At 36.5% G+C, this 18,895-nt stretch overlaps 1 protein-coding gene across 1 annotated transcript in view; it reads right to left on the bottom strand.

The window, feature by feature from the left end:
* LOC149805412 (2-oxoadipate dehydrogenase complex component E1-like) overlaps positions 1-13,372 on the bottom strand; it is an 82,031-nt gene extending 68,659 nt beyond the window's left edge. Inside the window, exons 1-4 of the mRNA XM_089949968.1 lie at positions 13,181-13,372; positions 5,537-5,657; positions 1,064-1,244; positions 21-128 (exon numbers count right to left, since the gene is read on the bottom strand). Coding sequence (XP_089806094.1) covers positions 21-128; positions 1,064-1,244; positions 5,537-5,657; positions 13,181-13,316 — 546 coding nt within the window. The 5' untranslated portion in view covers positions 13,317-13,372. The remainder of the gene's footprint in view (positions 1-20; positions 129-1,063; positions 1,245-5,536; positions 5,658-13,180) is intronic.
* Between the last annotated feature and the right edge of the window lie 5,523 nt (positions 13,373-18,895).

The raw sequence follows: 18,895 nt of genomic DNA, 5'->3' as shown, positions 1-18,895 counted from the left end.
CTGTTACACCACATTGTTACCTGGCATTTTAGAAGCAGCTTCGCTAAGGCTACTTTTCTATCCGGTGAAATCTTTATATGGCTCTTGGATTCAAATGCTTTGGCAAACCACTCTCTTTCTGCTTCTGTCTGTCAGTGGAAGAAAAAAATATTAACTCTGTCTACATACATGTGATTCTTCAATTCAATTCTTAGAGGTATTATGCACTAAGCTTGTAACCATCCATTCAAGGTTGTTGGTCTTATCTATAAAGTTGATCTTCACCAACTCAAAACTACAGGAAAACACAGATCTGATGGCACACATAGGTTCTGTACAAAATAAATATTTATGTATATAAAACATGGACTGACCCAGAAACAGCATAGTCATCTTGATACAGATATGTTTGCTAAGCCAAATGCAACAATTCTAAGTTGCATGTGCGTACATCACTCAGATCAATTCAACTTTTATATAGTGAACAACCAACTCATAATGCACCTGTGTTTTATAATCTGTTGACAACCTAAGTCCCCTGTCTATGACTGTCCCTATATAAAAAATTCTTGGTGAAAGTTAAAGCTGCAAGGTATTACCGTTATACCAGTTAACTGCAGTTCTACTGCAACATGTTTTGCTATTTTGTTGCACTGACCTATGTTGTAATTACAATTTTGAGCTGGCTACTAAAAAAGATAATAAGGAACTGAATATTGTCAGCTTAACTAGCATCTGATCAGTGATAATTTTGTAATATGGACTGTATAGTCCTCTTACCCTAGAATTAGTGTTGGATTATGCCATTAATCCCAAAGCATACAATCATCTCCTTCGGAAAATCATAATTTGTTTTCAACAAATTGTTAGTTTTTTTACTCTTCCAAGCTGTGAAAAATTGTGTTCTATAATTCGATATATTAAAACTAAAGAATCTTCATCTATTAAATTTTAAACTGAGAAATCAAATTAAAGCATTTAATATAGATCCGACTACTGCTATTTAAACTGTATTTCATCAATTGCCTCCACACTCAAAATCCGCAGTGTTTCAATCAGAAACAACTCTAAATGGAATGTTAACCCTGAGATGCTGAAATTCTGCTGCAATGGAGCCACAATATTCCTTCTCCAGGTGCTGTACTAGTTCTTCCACAGTCATCTGTGCTTGTCCCCCTGCTCCATAGTATATCCCTGTACAGTCGAATCGATCGCCACTCCCCCTGGATAAACCATACCTTTCTGGTTGTAACATTTGGGGCTCCCTGAAGAAAACAAAGACAAATTTTGGGTCAAACTAACTGTACAATTTATATAATTTCTCATATCTCCTTGCATAAGGGGGTGGGGATGGAGAAAACATGGACAGGATGAAGGAAAAGCCCTTCCATGTTGACACCTTGCAAGCCTGAAGAGTTGTGGCATTCAAACATAGAGAATGAACTGATGCACCATGCATCCTTGTTAAGCCATGTGACTGTGTTGCAGTGACTAGTACATGAATTGACCAAGGGTTGCATCCAGTATGCATGTTCTAAAAAAAAGGGAAAATATTGCCACAGACAACCAATTATAAATGAACCATTCCTCTTATCGTATATATTTCCATAACTCACAAGTTTCTATGTTGTACAAGAACATATTCTGCTTCAGTCACTTTTAACTAGCACTTCATCTATAAATAATAATCCATTTGCTTAAAGTATGCATTAATCGTATGCCAGAGAGAGTGTGGGTTTACTAAATCTAAACACTCACTATCTTACAATAACCATGATTAAGAAAATACAAAAATGTAAACTGGATGTGTGAATATAAGAGAAAGAAATAAGTAGTAAAAAAGAAAGGAATTCAAATCAGACTCAACATAACAGAAGTAAAATACTAAAACATAATTCACAATTAGATTCTGAAAATACAATATAACCCAGCTATCAAGTTCCTTTAAAGGAGCAAAAGCTTTGTAGCCTATTAACAATGGAAGTACTGGAGAACCATATTTCAGTCAATGGAGGGTACCAATGGGCAAAATGAGGGTCCATTTAACAAAAGATGAGTCCTGTTATGGATGCAACATCATTATGTTCCAGGCCAATTAATACAAATTTACACTGGGAAAATCTTGTTAACTTTAATTATCACTATCTTCTTGGCAACTGAGCCAACTTGGACTGGTGAAAGATGGGTAGTTTGTGAAAGAGGAACATGTTTCCGGAAACGAAGCAGGTTGCCATCCTTTAACATCCTTTACGATGGAATGGACCAATACATCATGCATGATACATAACTAAATCACTGAGAAGGGGTTAGACAAGCTGCTACTGTGACGGTGTGAAGAAGTAAAAGCTGTAAGAGAGGGTGCAGCTCCCTAGAGCTGAACACCACGTCTAGTGAACAACATTCAAGAGGGAGCTTGGATGTAAGGCTGCTTGCAAGACTCGTGAGGCTGCACTTGGGAGAAGGTCCCATAGGGCAGTCAGGGTAAAGTGCTTCTTGGCCTGTTTCAAAGGACCCTGAAGCTGATGCCAGACACTCATGCTGCTCATCCCTCTAATAATGTAATACTATGAAGGAAAATGTTGCCTTGTAAAAGCATCTCCACTAAAGATGCCAAGGGGTACTCTGGTACTTGGGTATTTGCCCATTCATATTTATCTTGCTAATAAAATGAGCTATAGGGTACCTGTATCTTTCATGAAAAATAACATACTTCCAAGGTCAGATCCAAGACTATATCTGGCAATGTCAGAAGCAAGCAAGACACATAATAATGAGCACAGTTCGGGGCTCATGGTGTGTGACTTTTGGCTATTGCGCATTTATCCCTCTTGTACCTCCATCTACTGATCTCATGGCCTCCCTCGGAAATATTTTTCTTTGCACCAAGAAATTCACCAAATTAAAAAATGTGAAGCCATTTTTCAGCCAAAGAAGCCATTTTATGCCATGAAGCAGGGACTTAAATATATGCATAATATTATATTGGTCCTATTTTTCATCGATATAAACAACAATAAAATAGATTTTCATTGCTTTTATTACATTTCAATGCACAAGAATAATTATTAATAAATATAATAATACCATTATATACAGGTGAAGTTTGATGTATAACATGAAAAGCAAGTATGAATAATGTTTCATTATAACTGTAATATAAAATGCTGCTTAGTGTTTATGAACAATGTCACTGTCACTTCATCAACATCTGCATTATATTTTTCCCAGACCATTTCTTAAATGCCTTCGTGAAATCAAAATTCTAAGACAATGGGACCACCAACAGAAATTCTCATAAAAATTTTCAGAATAGGTATATCAATAGAATTTTATCAGTTGTTTTCATCAGATTCTGGCAACTGAACCCACTCACATAGTCTGGAATAACAATTCGTCAACAAGTAACCTCGTAGTTGCCTCAGATGCAGCTAAATATAAATCTTTGTTTTTTAGAGCTAGATTAGCCATATTCTTTGTGCTTCAAACAGACTTGTTTTATAAAGTAAATTTTAAATTTTTCATTGATAGAAGCAACTTAGGCCCTTTACAGTCAATGAATGGCATCCTGTGTTACTCAGTTAAATTCATACCACAAAAATATGTTATCTAAGTAAATAATCCCTAAAACAATAAGCAGTCCAAAGTGCATCTCACACTCACAGTATGCAATAAACGTAAATCAAAAACACATGCAAATGACACCAAATCTTTTTGCCATCCTGTTCATCAATAATGTATTTCTTGTGACCAATCATTCCTTATTTCCATCTAATCACATTTAAGTGTTTCTCAGAACCAACTGACAGATTGCAGTTAACTGCAATAATGTTCAAACAATGTCTTATTTATCATCTACCAACGTGATCCACTGACTGCTACAGATAGTAAAAACAGGTATTAGGTATTAAGCGGCCCTAGCAGCTTACATCAATGAAAAATTAAAAATCAACTTTATAAAAATTTTGTGCCAGCAACTTTCACCAGTCAGTCAAAAAAAGTGCCAATTTCAAAAATTGTTACCAAATGCGAAGTCTAGCTGAGGCCCTGGATCTTAGATTTTCGACATGTGTGACCATTTAGTCATGTACATCAAACAGTTTCGTTGTTTTCTATTTCTAGTAGCTGCACATGACTGATATCCAAGAAAACAGATGGGTTTCTTGAATCTGAAACCATGTGTCACAGATTTGTTATATTTTGATATATAATTAGGTAGTGGACTAGTCTATATTGAAACAAAAATGATGCCAAATAATAAGCATAACAAGCTTTATCGATACAACTCTTGGATGTTATATGATTGAAAAATGTTAGGGATTTTGTTATACTGAAAAACGTTGCATCAGGAAAAGGACAAATCAATAGAGTTTTACAAATTTTGAAAGATGAAGTTAGACATGTACCCAGTAAACTGAGTTTATAAATAATTTATTATTTTGTTTTGTGTCTGTGTTCTCATATTAATCCACATGCATTTAGCCGATTTGTGACAAGAATTTTAACTGCAGATCCAGATAAGTAGCAAAAATAAATGTACATTTTTCAGATTCACATTTAATATAATTTCCCCTGGATTGGGTACCGAGGTAGCCAATCATTAGGATTGACAGATACCTGGTAGACATTTCATACATTTTCATAGCTTTAGTCTCCACCTCATGTGGTGCTTATCTTAAAAGTATCATTTTGTCCTACAGCAAGACCTTAGATGCCTCCAAGGCTGCATCCATGTAGAGGTGAAAAATCGACATGGAAAACTCACAATGTGACATCTTTGCTATGGCATGTGCTGAGGCTCTGCTGGAGGCAATGATTTCTCCTTCAAGAGACTTAAGTAGGCTGCTAAAAAGAAGAGATCAGCATGCTAGGTGACTTTCGCTATAAGCAGTCTCAGGTCAAAACTCCTTGTCTATAGTTCACTAAACGAAGTGGTCACCCCTAGAGAATCTGTGGTTGGGGGGGGCGGGAGGTAGAAAGCACACCAATCTAGTTGGCTGACTTGTTTCAACCTGGTGCATATGCAGCAAAGATCCCTATCCTTTCAAAACAAACAACTTTTAATCTGATGTTAAACTAATGCTACCACAAGGCACCGTTATTCCAAAAACAAATATTAGTAGCCAACATAATTATTATAATGCAGCACAAATTTATATTATGTTAGATGAAATGAATAAACAGTTAAATTTGTTTTATGTTAAGGACTTTCATAAGAAAAGCTGTTTTATGTTCCAATAACATGTCAACTATAACAGCAACTCCTTCAACAGCTGATATTTACAAAGGCAACTAATCTACAAAACAAGAACAAAATTACATAACTGAGCTTTTAATATGCTATATATAAAGACAGCTAATAGTATTGCAACAAAAGAACTGAGTGATCACAGACAGAAGGTTAGGAACCCTAAGCCTTAAGTGTGAAAACGTCCAAAAAAATACTCATTTTGCAACGAAAAATTACCAATACTTGGGACAGGGGCCTCAAAATATTCTTGTTGGAATCATCCATTATCATATCTTAGTAAGAATGAAATCATAAAATAGTGGTTCTTACTCTACTTGTTGCAGTCTAAGAGGATCCAAGGCTGCCTTCCTGTGGCCATGGCAACGATAGCTGTTCACTAGTCTAACAAGATTACTGTTTCTGATCCTATTAGCCAAAGCAGCTTCATCAACTGAAATAAGAAAAATTGTTGATGTTGTTGTGGGGTTTAACGCCATTTTTCAGCACACAATAGGCTATGCGTGGCGGCCAGTATTAATGGTGGAGGAAGAACCCGGGAAAACCACAGGAAGAACCACCGACCCACGAAAGCTACTAGCAAGCTTTCTCACATACCCACACTGGCCCAGTCCTAGACTCGAACCCACGCAGACATAGGTGAGATGGCAGTGATCTGTAACGGAGAGTGCTTCAGACCACTCGGAGCCCCAAAAAAAATTAAACATGATTAAAAAATAATTAAAATGCTGGCAATTTAAATCTAAACAAATGTCATCAAAATATAAAGTAAGCATAAAGAATGAGATTGCTTAGAAAAAATTTAACAGGAAGATTTATCTCTATAAGAACAATCTAAATTTCAAATTTTCAGAATTTTGGTTCAAATTTAGTTACATACATGTAGCTACATAGGGAAATTCTTCAAAACAGACAAACATCTGCTTCCTACAAAAACTGAAATTAAATGGAATCAACTAGCTCAAAGGTCATAATAATCCACACACAAATATGGAATACAGTTCTTAGCCATGCTTAAAATTAAAACCAGCATTTACTCTGAATTAGGATTTGCAAGTAAGTTAAGTAGTTTAATTTTTTTTAAAACAGAACACTGCTACTAACTAATCAAAACAATCTTTAAACATCAATTCACTGGTTAAAGGACAAATTGATTACCCATAATAATACACCTGCAAGTCATTATCAGTAAAACTGGTGTAATGTTATACTTTTATTCCTTCTCCCCCAACAGCAATACTAATTTAACAACTCCCAATATATAAGTACATGTATTTAACTTACACAAGTCTTGCAATTACATGAATTAACACAAAAACAGAAAATTATACAAGACAAACATTCTTGTGTCTAAGCAAACATGCAGCATGGTTTCCCAAGCAGGAAGAGCAATTTTTTATGTTTTTGACTGGGATGAACATTCGGCTCAATATGTATGGATATGCAATCTTAAGACTGATTGCTGTCCTGTGAAGTGTCAGATTTTGAATTACAGAAAATTTTAAAGTTGAATGCATTGGGCATTAAAGTCTTATCGCATTTAAGCCTGAAAAGTCTTTGTGAAAGGTCACATTGACCTTTCTTCGTTCATCTCCCCCCATGTCAGTGTAAACTTCAAAGGGGCAGCATTCCGACCCAGTGAAACTGACTGGGGTATCTTAACATGGTCCTTAGAAAGTAAACATTTGAGCTACCAACCCTAACTGCTTGGTAGGAACCTATGTCCACTTATCATATTTTCAAAGGGAAATTGTCACGCACTGTCGTTCACAGATTCTGAGCTGTCTAAACCTGATGAAAGGAATTATTTCTTTGGGAAAGATTAGGGACCACCACCTATGATTGGGCAGAATAAATTAGGGTGTACAATTTAGAGCAATCTGACTTTAAAGTGACAACCTTAGTCGAAACTCTTTAGTCTGGAAATTTCCTAGAAGAGGAAACTTAGTCGACTCATGGGAGGCATAAAGGCATTAGTGCTTTCCTCGTGAAACAAGAAAGTGACCAAGTGGTCATCGTGTAAAAAGAAAGGCATGTTTAGTGCTAGGTCGCACAAGTCCTGAAAGAAACAGCAATAATGTACGCAATTTTAGTTTCACGTAATATTCTATTATTTGATTGTTTGTTTTATGCAAATATCTTTGCTATGACTAGGTTTCCATACTATGTATTGTTTATTCAATTCATGGAAATGTGTTATGCTAGAGTTGTTATGTAATTTATTTTATTCAATTCATGGAAGTGTTGTTGCTAGAATTGTTATGCCAGTTACCTTTTAATTATATAGTTATTAGTTCATTGGTTGAATTGATTGCATGCAACCCAAATGTTCACATGTGTAGGATTTCATAGGGTTATATGAAATAACTTCCTTTGTTGTTAGGACGATACAGATCATCGTGAGTTAATGATAATTACCTAATTATATCTGATTTTGTAACGCCTGGATAATCTTTTAGTTAAAGAATGCCATGAGTTACATTTCTTTTGAATTTCATGCAACAGTAATCAAACAAGTAGCAGCATATGTAAAATAATACGGTAATATTTGGTTGACATTCACGTGGTAATTTAAGACTTGCCACTGGAAGCGATGTCAATGTCCTACCGTACTAAGTCAGAATTTATGTGCTGTGTGGATAGCAACATGCTCTGAATAACGTAAGTGAACTGAATGTACCTCTAGATAGTGGGTATACAGAATTATGGGGTAAATTTGTCCTTTATGGAACAGCTTTTTCTGAGAGAAAGAGGAGAGTCTGAAGACAGGAGTACGGGAAAAAGAAAGAAAGAAGGATGAGGTCAGAATAAAGGGACCAGGAAGTTCATGAAGGGGCAGGACAATCAGCTTAGGAAGGATGAACTAGGAGACGTTGATATACAGATAGGAAGGTGATGCAATCAATCGTGGACATTGCGCTCTTTTCACCTCTAGTTATCATGATGAAATAAATCCCAAATTAGACACACCTGTTAAATTCTACTGATATAGTCTAACTTGAATTGGAATTGCCATTATTAATTTGTTCTGATTAAATTTGTTATTTTCTCATCAAAAGGGGGCTTGTTACGTTTTATTTCTTCTCAGTATTCTCACTCAGTTCTGTTGAAATTCACTTCTTCTTTCACTCCCACCGGGCTATAATATAGAGGGAGGTCATCCTCTGGATAACGCCAGCCAAACCCAATTAACCAACCCTCTTACTAATGACGTTTTGTATTTTTTTGTCCATTTCTTATATTGTAACTGAATAAACATGTTTAAACATTTTTTTAATAACATAAAGTATGAGCCGAAAAAGTTTTTATTTTGGTACTGTTGGTATCACAAATGTTTGGTTTAAGGAACACAAACCACTTTATATGGGGAACAATTCACCTTGAGTCATGTGAGGTTTCTTAATCAGGGGTTTGCTGTATTAGCTTGCAGAACATTACCCATCATGACTTGCAAAAACTATTGACTTGTACAGGATTTTCCACAACTACTTCATCTGCAATATAAATTACACTTTTAACTGAGCCAGTTACTGTATGATCATTACTTTATAAAAATGTTGTTAGCTTTTGATTGAATTTTTTTACTGTGCTCATCACAAATTTTTGCAACATGGCAAACATTGGGATACATCTCAAAACTTTTTTCTTTTTTCTAGGACAGCCATCATAAATGGTGTACAATCCAATTTGATGCAAGATTTTTCTGAATATTTTGGTTCTGTCTCTATTTCATTCACCAGACACCATGTGGATATCCATTTCTACAGTGGGTACATGTATTGGTTGTGCAAATTCTTTGTGAAAGTGAGTACTTAAGTGATATATAAACAGCAACTGTCCAGTTCAGTTCTGGCTGAAACATTAAAAGGGAGTGGTTCTGTATTGTAGTTCTTACATGCCATGGTGACAGAGAATCAAGTCATTTTATTTTTTGGGGTTCTATTATTTTTTTGTGTGTGTGAACAGACTACCATAATTTAACAAATCAAACTGCAAATATTCATCAATAGACACATGTCGTACCAACAAATAAATAAACATTAAGTTCTTTTTAAAAATCCTCCAGAATTCTATTTTTACAATTTATATACACATATCAAATGTTAACTTACTTACATGAGATATATAATAGTGGATATAAATGTAAACCAAAAACACTGCAATTCATACAAGACATGTAGGTAAGCTGTACATAGTACCTCTGCTAAAAGGTGTCATTTCTGTGAATTTGATTACCTAAAAATGTCAATTATTAATTTTATTTTGCTGCTACTTGATCTGTATTCCTAACAAAATCATTGCATAACCATGATATAGCTGAGGTTGACATAACACAGATCTTTCTATTGGCCAGCACAGCCATGACATAGCATGGATTGACTTAACACAGGTTTTTCCAATGGCCAGCACAGCCATGACATAGCATGGGTTGACTTAACACAGGTCTTTCCACTGGCCAGCACAGCCATGACATAGCAAGGGTTGACATAACATAGGTCTTTCTATTGGCCAGCACAGCCATGACATAGCAAGGGTTGACTTAACACAGGTCTTTCTATTGGCCAGCACAGCCATGACATAGCATGGGTTGACATAACACAGGTCTTTCCATTGGCCAGCATAGCCAACTCACATGGAAATGAACTGGACCTGCCAAAAAGGAACTGGTCCTTCCAATGAAAAAGAAATAATTTCATTAACATATTAATATACTGCAGTATTCTGAAATACTGACAAAACAATCGAATGTATGTGGCATCAGAAGTGCTGTCAGGTGAAACATTATGATTTAAATGAATTTATTAATGATCATTTGGGAAACATTAAATGGCTCTGTAGGCCCCTGCAGCTGTCAGTAATAACTTGCTCCTAAAATCCTACACACTATGGGCCAGTAGTTATATCAACCCTTGCAGACTTTTTTGAAAATTTTAATAATCACAGAATATTATATATGATTGGAAATGTCAAGAAGAAACAATGTGGTACAATATCTATTCCTTAAGATTTACCATTTTTATCTGAAAAAATTGCCAAATTATGTCTAAATTTTATACATATTGCAAAAGAAATATACTTTGCGATAAACCTCTTGCAAAACTAAAATTATTACACTATTTATATGTATCAAAAGATATCTATGATACAAAGTGTACTATGAAATGAAAATCAAATGATGTTCTTCAAAATTGGGTGTACCACAGTTATAGGAGTGTGAATGTTGATGAAAGTTATATACATTATGGTTTAGGTACTGATTTCAAAATTTGGTGGGTGAGGTATGAAGATGTAGTTTTATTAACTCATTTCAAACAATGCCATGCAAGTCAGCACAGATACCAGAATATACTTTTTAAATAAAAAAGACACCATTTCAGTTATATGTTGAAATACGCAGCTTACATTTTTATTTTGTAAATAACAAATGGAACTGAAGGAAACAAAATAAAAACAGTAATTCAGACCAGCTGGAAATTTGACCCAGATTGGTCTTGTTCTATTTTGTGATCTGGTTATAAAAACTACTATCATAAAGGATGCTGGTTTTAAGTTTGATCCATTGCACAGGTTTCAAGGAATAAAACAAAAATGAAACATCGTTTCACAATGGTTCTTAAGACACTCTAACTGCAAGTTTGGAGACCTTTTTGGAGACCTTTTCTGGCTCAAATTAGGTATATACTTTTTGCTTCTGGAAAATGTATCCACCTGATTGGATTATATTTCACAAGGTGACAGCAGTTTTTTTGAATATTTTACTTCTTGGTGCAAATCATTTTTTCTTACTTTAATATACAATGACAGCTAAAATGGCAAACAAAACAACTCAAGAACAACAATATTTTTGCAGCTGATTACTGATTTCACAAATGATATAAAATTTATGTATAATATTTCAGACAGTATTAACATGAATATCCATCTTTGGCAATTTAACTTAAATCTACCCTGTGCCAAAAACAGACCATAACATCACTGTGGCCCAGTTGCTGCCATATTGTTTTTGGACAAAGTACTGAGAGATGCTTAGTAACACATAGTAATTCACAACATATAGGCAAAAGTAAAGTTGTTTTTATTTGCACTTCCCTAACTATGTAATGCTTTGATATATTCAACTATAATAAATGAGTGTGTGCATACAGTAATAATTTTGTACATTTTATTTCTGTCATCCTTTTGTATTGTTTTCAAATCTATGCCGAGTAAAACTTGTGTATGTATACCTTAAAGGAATACATACATACACACACATACATACATGTGCATGCATATATATATATATATATATACACACACATGTGTATGTGTCCAAAATGAATATGTTGAAACCAATAATATTATAATATTCATTTATATCTACTTTGTTTCCTTTGCAGTTAGTTTTTGTGTGTAAAATGTATATCATTTTAAGGGTGGCTGTTGTCAATTGGAACATTAGTTTTTGTACTGCTGTTTCCATCGATACATGCATAAAATTATACCGCCTGACAAAATGTAACTGTATCTTTTAATTAAGGAAATGTATTATCCACGTAATATAAATATAATCAACCAGTGCTGCTCTTTTCAACACCATAACTCTAGCGAGCATCTTATATGTTCTAAATTGTCATTCAAAATTATTATATGTTTATAAAACAGAAAATGAAATAAACATAAATTCAGAAACAAAAAAGGTTAATAAAATCATTAATGCATAATACCAACAAAACAAACCAACAAAACCAAACAATCATTGATACTATGTTTTTAAATATATGAAATATCTGTGTAACATTTCTATATTATACAAACATATCACATCAGCTAAGCAGTGTGTAATTTTATGAGCTAAACAAAATATGAGATAAGTCACTTTCCTACATACACTGCTCTCTATTTAAAACATTGAATCACATATAAGAATACTTCATGTATATTATTTAATGGGGGTGTGCACGGCTGACAGTTCCCTTGGAATTTGCATCTCAAAATATTCTGGGTATATCTATTGGTGATGAAATGTAAGCAATTTGTGTATTATACTGTTCAAGAAAGTATCATCAAATCTGATTATGTTTTATACAGTCTGCAGGCTTAAGCACCACTTTAACTAAATATTGGAATGCACATCCATATTCAGATTAACAAATTTAATGCCTGGTACATGGTTTTTAGAAAAGAACAAAAACACAGAAAAAAAACACTGAACACCATTAAGCTGGTTTATCTTATCCTAATAGCTATTTTTTAAAACTGATATCACTGCACGTAAAGTTTCACAGAGGTAAAAAATATGAATGCCATTGGATATCATTTTAACATAAATATGGCGAACATCACACTGTGGCAGATACATCAAGCAGTAATTGGGAAACCACTGTTATGGTTACACAATGGGAGTTTGACATTTTATTAATAAATACTATGAAAATTTGTGACAACATGAAACAACTGTATCTGTCCTAGAAATTGTTGTTTTTATAGTATAGATATTTTGCATCGTATTTTATTGATAAAACATTAGGCTTCTGTGGTTACATATTATCACTGCTGGATATACATGATCGTTACATGGACAAAGTCAGTATTACAGTGCTTCGATATATTTAGACGAGTCCCACCATGAATGTTATGCAACGTAAAACGGATGGAATGTCAGCTATTTCACATCACAACTAAAGCAAAGGTACAACTAACTGCTATCCACCCGCCCCAGCTTGCAAAATGTCAACCCTGTGTCCGCTTTTCTCGACCCAGTTTAGTGCCAACCGCCGTTGTCAAAAAGTTTTGTACGACAGCTAAGATGCAGATCAAGAATCAGGAGTAAACTGACTTTTTCACAGCAACATTAGTATTACATTTTAGAACAATACTTAGCATTTTATTTAAAATTAATAAAGGCGCCCACATGTTCAAGTTGACATAACAGAGGTTAAACTAATGACATCGTTGCTTTGTTTGTTTGTTTACCTGGTTCTGTCCACTGTTTAACAGCTGGTTTATATCCATAAATTCCGCTTCTAGAATGGTAATTTTGTTTACATGATAACACCGACCGCAAATAATTCTGAAAACCAAAAATACTCCTTCTCAACAGACGAATCATTACGGCGACCTTCTCGTCTCTCGCTATGTACCTCCTTTGCGAAGAGTAGCGCGCACCTGCTGAAAGACAAATCTCATAAGAAATTTTCAGCTGAGTATACACACACACACACACACACACACACACACACATATATATATATATATATATATATATATATATATATATATATATATATATATATCCGTGTGTGTGTGTGTGTGTGTGTGTGTGTGTGTGTGTGTGTGTCATTTCAATCGGATCAGACAACAGGAAAAAAAAACTAGAACGCTTGGCGGGACATATGTAACACCTACAAGATACGTAGATTGATGATTATCAATCTGTCATACGTTAACTATAACATATTTTAGGCAAGAAAGCAAATGTTTCGAGGTATAAAAGTGGTCCTGAATAGGGCGTTTTGGTTTCTTCTTCTAATTTCGTCTTTTCCTCCACCATCTTCTGAATTTCGTTATTACTTTTGTCTACTCTTTCTTCTTTTCTTTCTCCTTCTCCTCTTTTTTTCCTCTTCTAATTCTCCTTTTCCTTTTCTATCTTTTCATTCCATCATTTGTCTTCTGCCCTCTTTGCCCTCCTTTTCTTGTTTCATCATCTCCTTTAACATATCCTTTGACTTTCTCAAATCTTGACTCGATGGGAACTTAAAGAATAAAAATCGTCATTCAGACTGACTCGCATTTCTTCAATCATGCCCAAATTATCCACAACGTCTTGCAGCTTCTTCATTTTCTCAAGGTCATTAAATGCCATCTTAATTTTTTTCAATGCTGAATGGCGCGAATTGATTGATCGATTACTTGGATTATAGAGGCGTTCGCACGGAGTGCATGTGCCTCTGGTTTATTCCTGCACAGGAGAATGTTAATTGTTCCTGGGGAAAGGAATTCGAGCCATATCTCCCAGGCGTTTATGCACTCAAGGAGTGATGATAATTAAACCGTCAGTTGGCGAGACATATTGTCCCATGCTGTCTCAATGGTGGGCTGTCATGGGTGTGAATAGACCCAACACGCGCTCATGTTTAAGTAAGCTAGTACCAGCTGTGGGGATGAGTGTAATTGGAACCGACACTCACTCATGATTTTTACTGGTAAAACTTCTGCGCTCATTGCACGCTGTTAATTGATGTCCGGTCTTGGCATGAGAGGAAGTGGGCGGGAGGGCAGGCACCGATCCACAGAAAGGTGTCCGTTGACTAGTCCAGGGTGTTGATCTAAAGTTGTTGTGCTGCACAAATTTCGAATTTAGAATGATTGAACTTAATTCCGAAAGGTTCTGAATATTTGCTGAATTGAGAGAGGCTCTGTGCTGTTTAATGATTTTAGTAATGAGAGAGGAAACTCGGTAGGTTCGAGAGTGCTAGTAGCAGGTAGATGAGAGATTTGTTAATTTTGTTATTTTTTAAACACACACACACACACACACACACACACAGTTTCCCCTCCCCCCATTTATGTTCCTAGTTGCCTTATTAATAGGGTGTTTTTAATTTGTTTTTGTTTCCAGGTCAAATCTATTTTGTTAAGACAGATATCCCTGCCGAATGCTCAGGTCGCTAAGGCATGTCAAGGACATCTGATTTTATATGTTTCATAATTTTAATTCTTTTTAATAGCCTGCCTTCTACTTTATTTTGATTATTTCCCTAACTTATGGTTAAAGTTATTAATGCAGGATTATTTTCTTTTCAGGTTAATGCGAATGACGAGCGATTGACTTTGTATTTGTCAAGCACGGACGTGAAGGCAAACATCCCTCACACTCACTTCACATATTTTGTATTATCCACACAAGCGTACGCGAACGCATACAAACACACACTCTACTATCCACACACAGGAAGAAGAAAAAACAATCATAAATATACTATCCACTCACGGGAAGAAAAAAAAACTATTATATACAAGCCACAAAAGCCCAAATATACTATCCATACACAGGAAGAGTAAAAAACCACAATATATACTATCCAGACAAACGCACGCAAACGCATACAAACACACTCTACTATCTACACACGGCAAAAAGAAAAAAAAAACTATTATATACTATCCACAAACCCCACAATTTACTATCCACACACGGGAAGATAAAAAAACACAATATCTAATATCCACACAAACGTACGTGAACGCATACAAACACACACATTCTACTAACCACACACGGGAAGCAGAAAAAACTAATTCTATCGAAAAAAACAAAATTACTATCAACACACGGGAAGAGAGAAAAAAAAACCCCCACAACATCTCCTATCCACACATACGAACGCGAACTCATACAAACACACAGACAAATAATCACATCAGGTAAGGAATGAGTGTTTATAGTCACACTACTCCACATTTACACAAATTGACAGCTTGAATAGTCTCTTTTCAAGAGTACTGGGATAGTCCTTAGAAGGGCTGTTGTCTTGAACTCCAGATGCACCTAGTTAATGATGACACTTCCCAGGCCTGGCACCGTAGACACATGGACGGCCCCAATCGTTGTTCCGATTGATTTGAGTGGTATCCTCCTATTTCATAGATTATCCACTATTAAAAGAGGGATTACAGTCTTATATAGCTTCTAATAGTCTAAAATGAATTCTCTCAAACTGTTGATTTATATGCAGTTGTCGAATTTGGCATACAAGAGAACGTTCACTGTCCCGTCTGGAGCTGTAGCAAACTGAAGTTCCACAGTAATCTGGCCGGATTTTATAAGGTGAAAATGTCCCTCGTTGCTGCCTTGGTCAGGATTGAAATCAAAAGCCCACAACGAGTAACCTTCTGCACAATCCTCGCACGAAATACCATGACTGATGTTAGTCCCTAACTGTCCGGTGGCGTCGTACAGGGACAAGTACGACCTCAAGTAATTCTTCTCTTTAAAGCCGGGTTCAAAGGGATGGATAAACAAGGTCTTGCCATCGCGACTGACTTCATTCTTAGACACGCCAAAGTGTTCCAAATTGAAAGGATTTTTAAGCTTGGTTCCAGTGAGGGTTTTGTTGCTGACGATACCACTGATTAAACGTTTGGGTAACTGTCCCTGGAACAGATGTTCTTCGATAATGGATTTCTGTCGTCTGGGAATGGAGAACGTTTTCAATTCCACGCGTCGTATCGGATAATTGGCGGTGGTTCTGCTGAAAGTGTGACTGATGTCGTTTCTCACATTAGGAAACAATTCCACGCTTAGCACCTGATCCGGGCTTCTTCGATTTTAGTTTTGAAAGTGGCATCATTTTCAGTCATCATATGGAAAGCGACACTGCTGTGATTCGGTTTCAGACGGACATCCACGCCGTTCAGCAAATACTTCTCTTGCAACCACATGTCCAAATGCAAACGATCCATCAGTTCAAAACTTCGTCCCCCCTTTGATTTTTTTTCGTCGGTCGTTGAATCCCACATTGATGTATTCTTTTTTTAATATCTGCAATCGAATCGGTATTGACGAATTTGCTTTCTGTGTCAAGTTTCCATAGCACACAAACATCCAGATGTGTGTTCTTGGCTTCTTTACCGGACGTCAAGAGATTTTCCAGGTACGCTCGGTAAGGGTAAGTATCCATGCTGCTTATAACCAGTTTATTATTCAAATACAAATACATTGAGCTGAACAAGTGATGCATGAGTTTGTTGACGGGAGCTATTTCCTCTTTGCCTATATGAATTCAATTCGGATCGACAACTTTGACTTTCAGGTACAAGTAACTGCTATTCAGATCGATGTAATCGTCGGGCTGTCCTTTGATTGGAAACTCGATGGGAGCTGATTCTGATACCTTGACAGATGAGATGGGATAAAAGTCGACCCATTGGGATTTTCGCATCGTCATCATGGTGGGTGGCATGGCAACCAGATCGGACGGTTCTTCTTTTCTTAGTCTTTCTAGCTCTATGAATGTGAAGTCATATGAAGAGGTGTTTTCGTCGTCTCTTTCTACCTTGTCCTTGCTGTGGCGTCAGGGAAGCAAGAATGTCTGACACAGCAGTGTCCAGAGCATTTGTAGGAGCTTCTTGTCGACTCAAATTGTCTTTGCCCTTTTGAAGCAAGACATTTTTGCCTGCTCTCAAGAACGCTTCTTTAGCGTTTTGTTTGTCGATGATGACATTTTGGAAAAATTCTTTGCCTTGCAGCATCTTTCAAGGCGTGCAATCCTCGTGTCACCATCTTTTTGAAAACCAGGGCCCCGAACAAAAGGACGATTACAGCGACAGTATATCTACTAAACCATGTCTTCGCTTTCAATCGACGACTCGGTACACCGGATACATAACTTACGAGTCGTTAGAAAATCTCTTTCAAAAATGGAGTTTCACCATGACTTTACCTTTGTGAATGGAATATTTTGTAACAGATCTCCTTTTATAGCAATGTTAACTGTCAAAATAGGACTTACTAAATGGTAAATAATGAGGACGTACACATTCGCGGTAAACGTGATCGGTATTTCCACTTTCCTGGTAATTGGTCGTGACAGAATCCGCTTTGAAAGGAATGACACGCAGTTTCGAAAAGGCATCCACGTAGTCTGGGAAAATGCCTTTCTGAGTCTAGTTACCCTTGTGGTACTGTTCTGTCTTGGGAAAGTGGTAAATTTCGCACACTTCTAACAGTTGTTATCACAGGTCCAGAGCTTTAAATAATTATACGCTGACCCACGTTCCCGTCAAGGCACGTTCTTTCTGGGTGTCCTGACAAGGCTGATCTTGATTGCACGTTTCGGCACAAGTACGGCTGAAGGGAAACACCAGTTTTCCTTCGCAATGGTGAGGTAAAACGGGAAGGTACAAGTCCGTGGGAGGCAAGACTTTGCGTTTGATCAAGCCTTCGTATTGTAGAATGTTGTCCAGGTCGATGTGTTCCTTCAGCAATTGCGGATACTTTGCGGTAAAGCGACACTATTTGCACACGTTAGGATATAGCAAACACACGTCCAATTATTTTATTTATTTTCATTTCTCTTCGTCGGCTTGGTACAGCAAACAGGTGGCATTTGTAAGTCCTCCGTACAAGCTGTCCCTAGTGTTCAGTGGGCCCACCAGCTTGTAACTTTCCACGATGTGTTTAAACTAGGGATCGGTTTTCAAACGGTGATCGTACTCGTGTGCCCACATATCCACCACTTGATATCCTTAATATTCTAACTTCAAGCGCCGCTGACAAGTGGCATCGTACAAGTCTTCCATTGTAAAGTCTTCCATGGTCCGTTGTAAAAACTGATTTTTCTTGTCAAGTTGAGGGTAGCAGTGAAATGAGCATCCGTTAAACTCGTACACGATCTTTGAGTTTTCTAAGTCTCAGCGATATACCGATTACGTTCAGATGGTCTTCTCGCCTCCTCGGTTGCTGGCGTGTTATGTCCATTTGTCTTCTTTATCGCACAAGTAATGTAGCCAGCGTAGGGCTTTGACCGAGTATCGACGTTTGACAAAGTTCGTCGTTTAAGGGCTTACGACAGCAAGGGTGTTTTGGGGCATGAATCGTTGGCGGTACACTAAGGAACACGCTTTGGCAATAGTGCAAGCTTCTTTCAAAGGTTCGATCCCTCCATGTTCGATGAATAACTCTCTAAT

This window comes from Sinohyriopsis cumingii, chromosome 2 (genome assembly GCF_028554795.1).
Source record: "Sinohyriopsis cumingii isolate HCF-2022 chromosome 2, ASM2855479v2, whole genome shotgun sequence".
Classification (NCBI taxonomy): Eukaryota; Metazoa; Mollusca; class Bivalvia; order Unionida; family Unionidae; genus Sinohyriopsis; species Sinohyriopsis cumingii.
The sequence above is the reverse complement of the archived record's forward strand: the minus strand, read 5'-3'. Positions and strand labels throughout refer to the sequence as shown.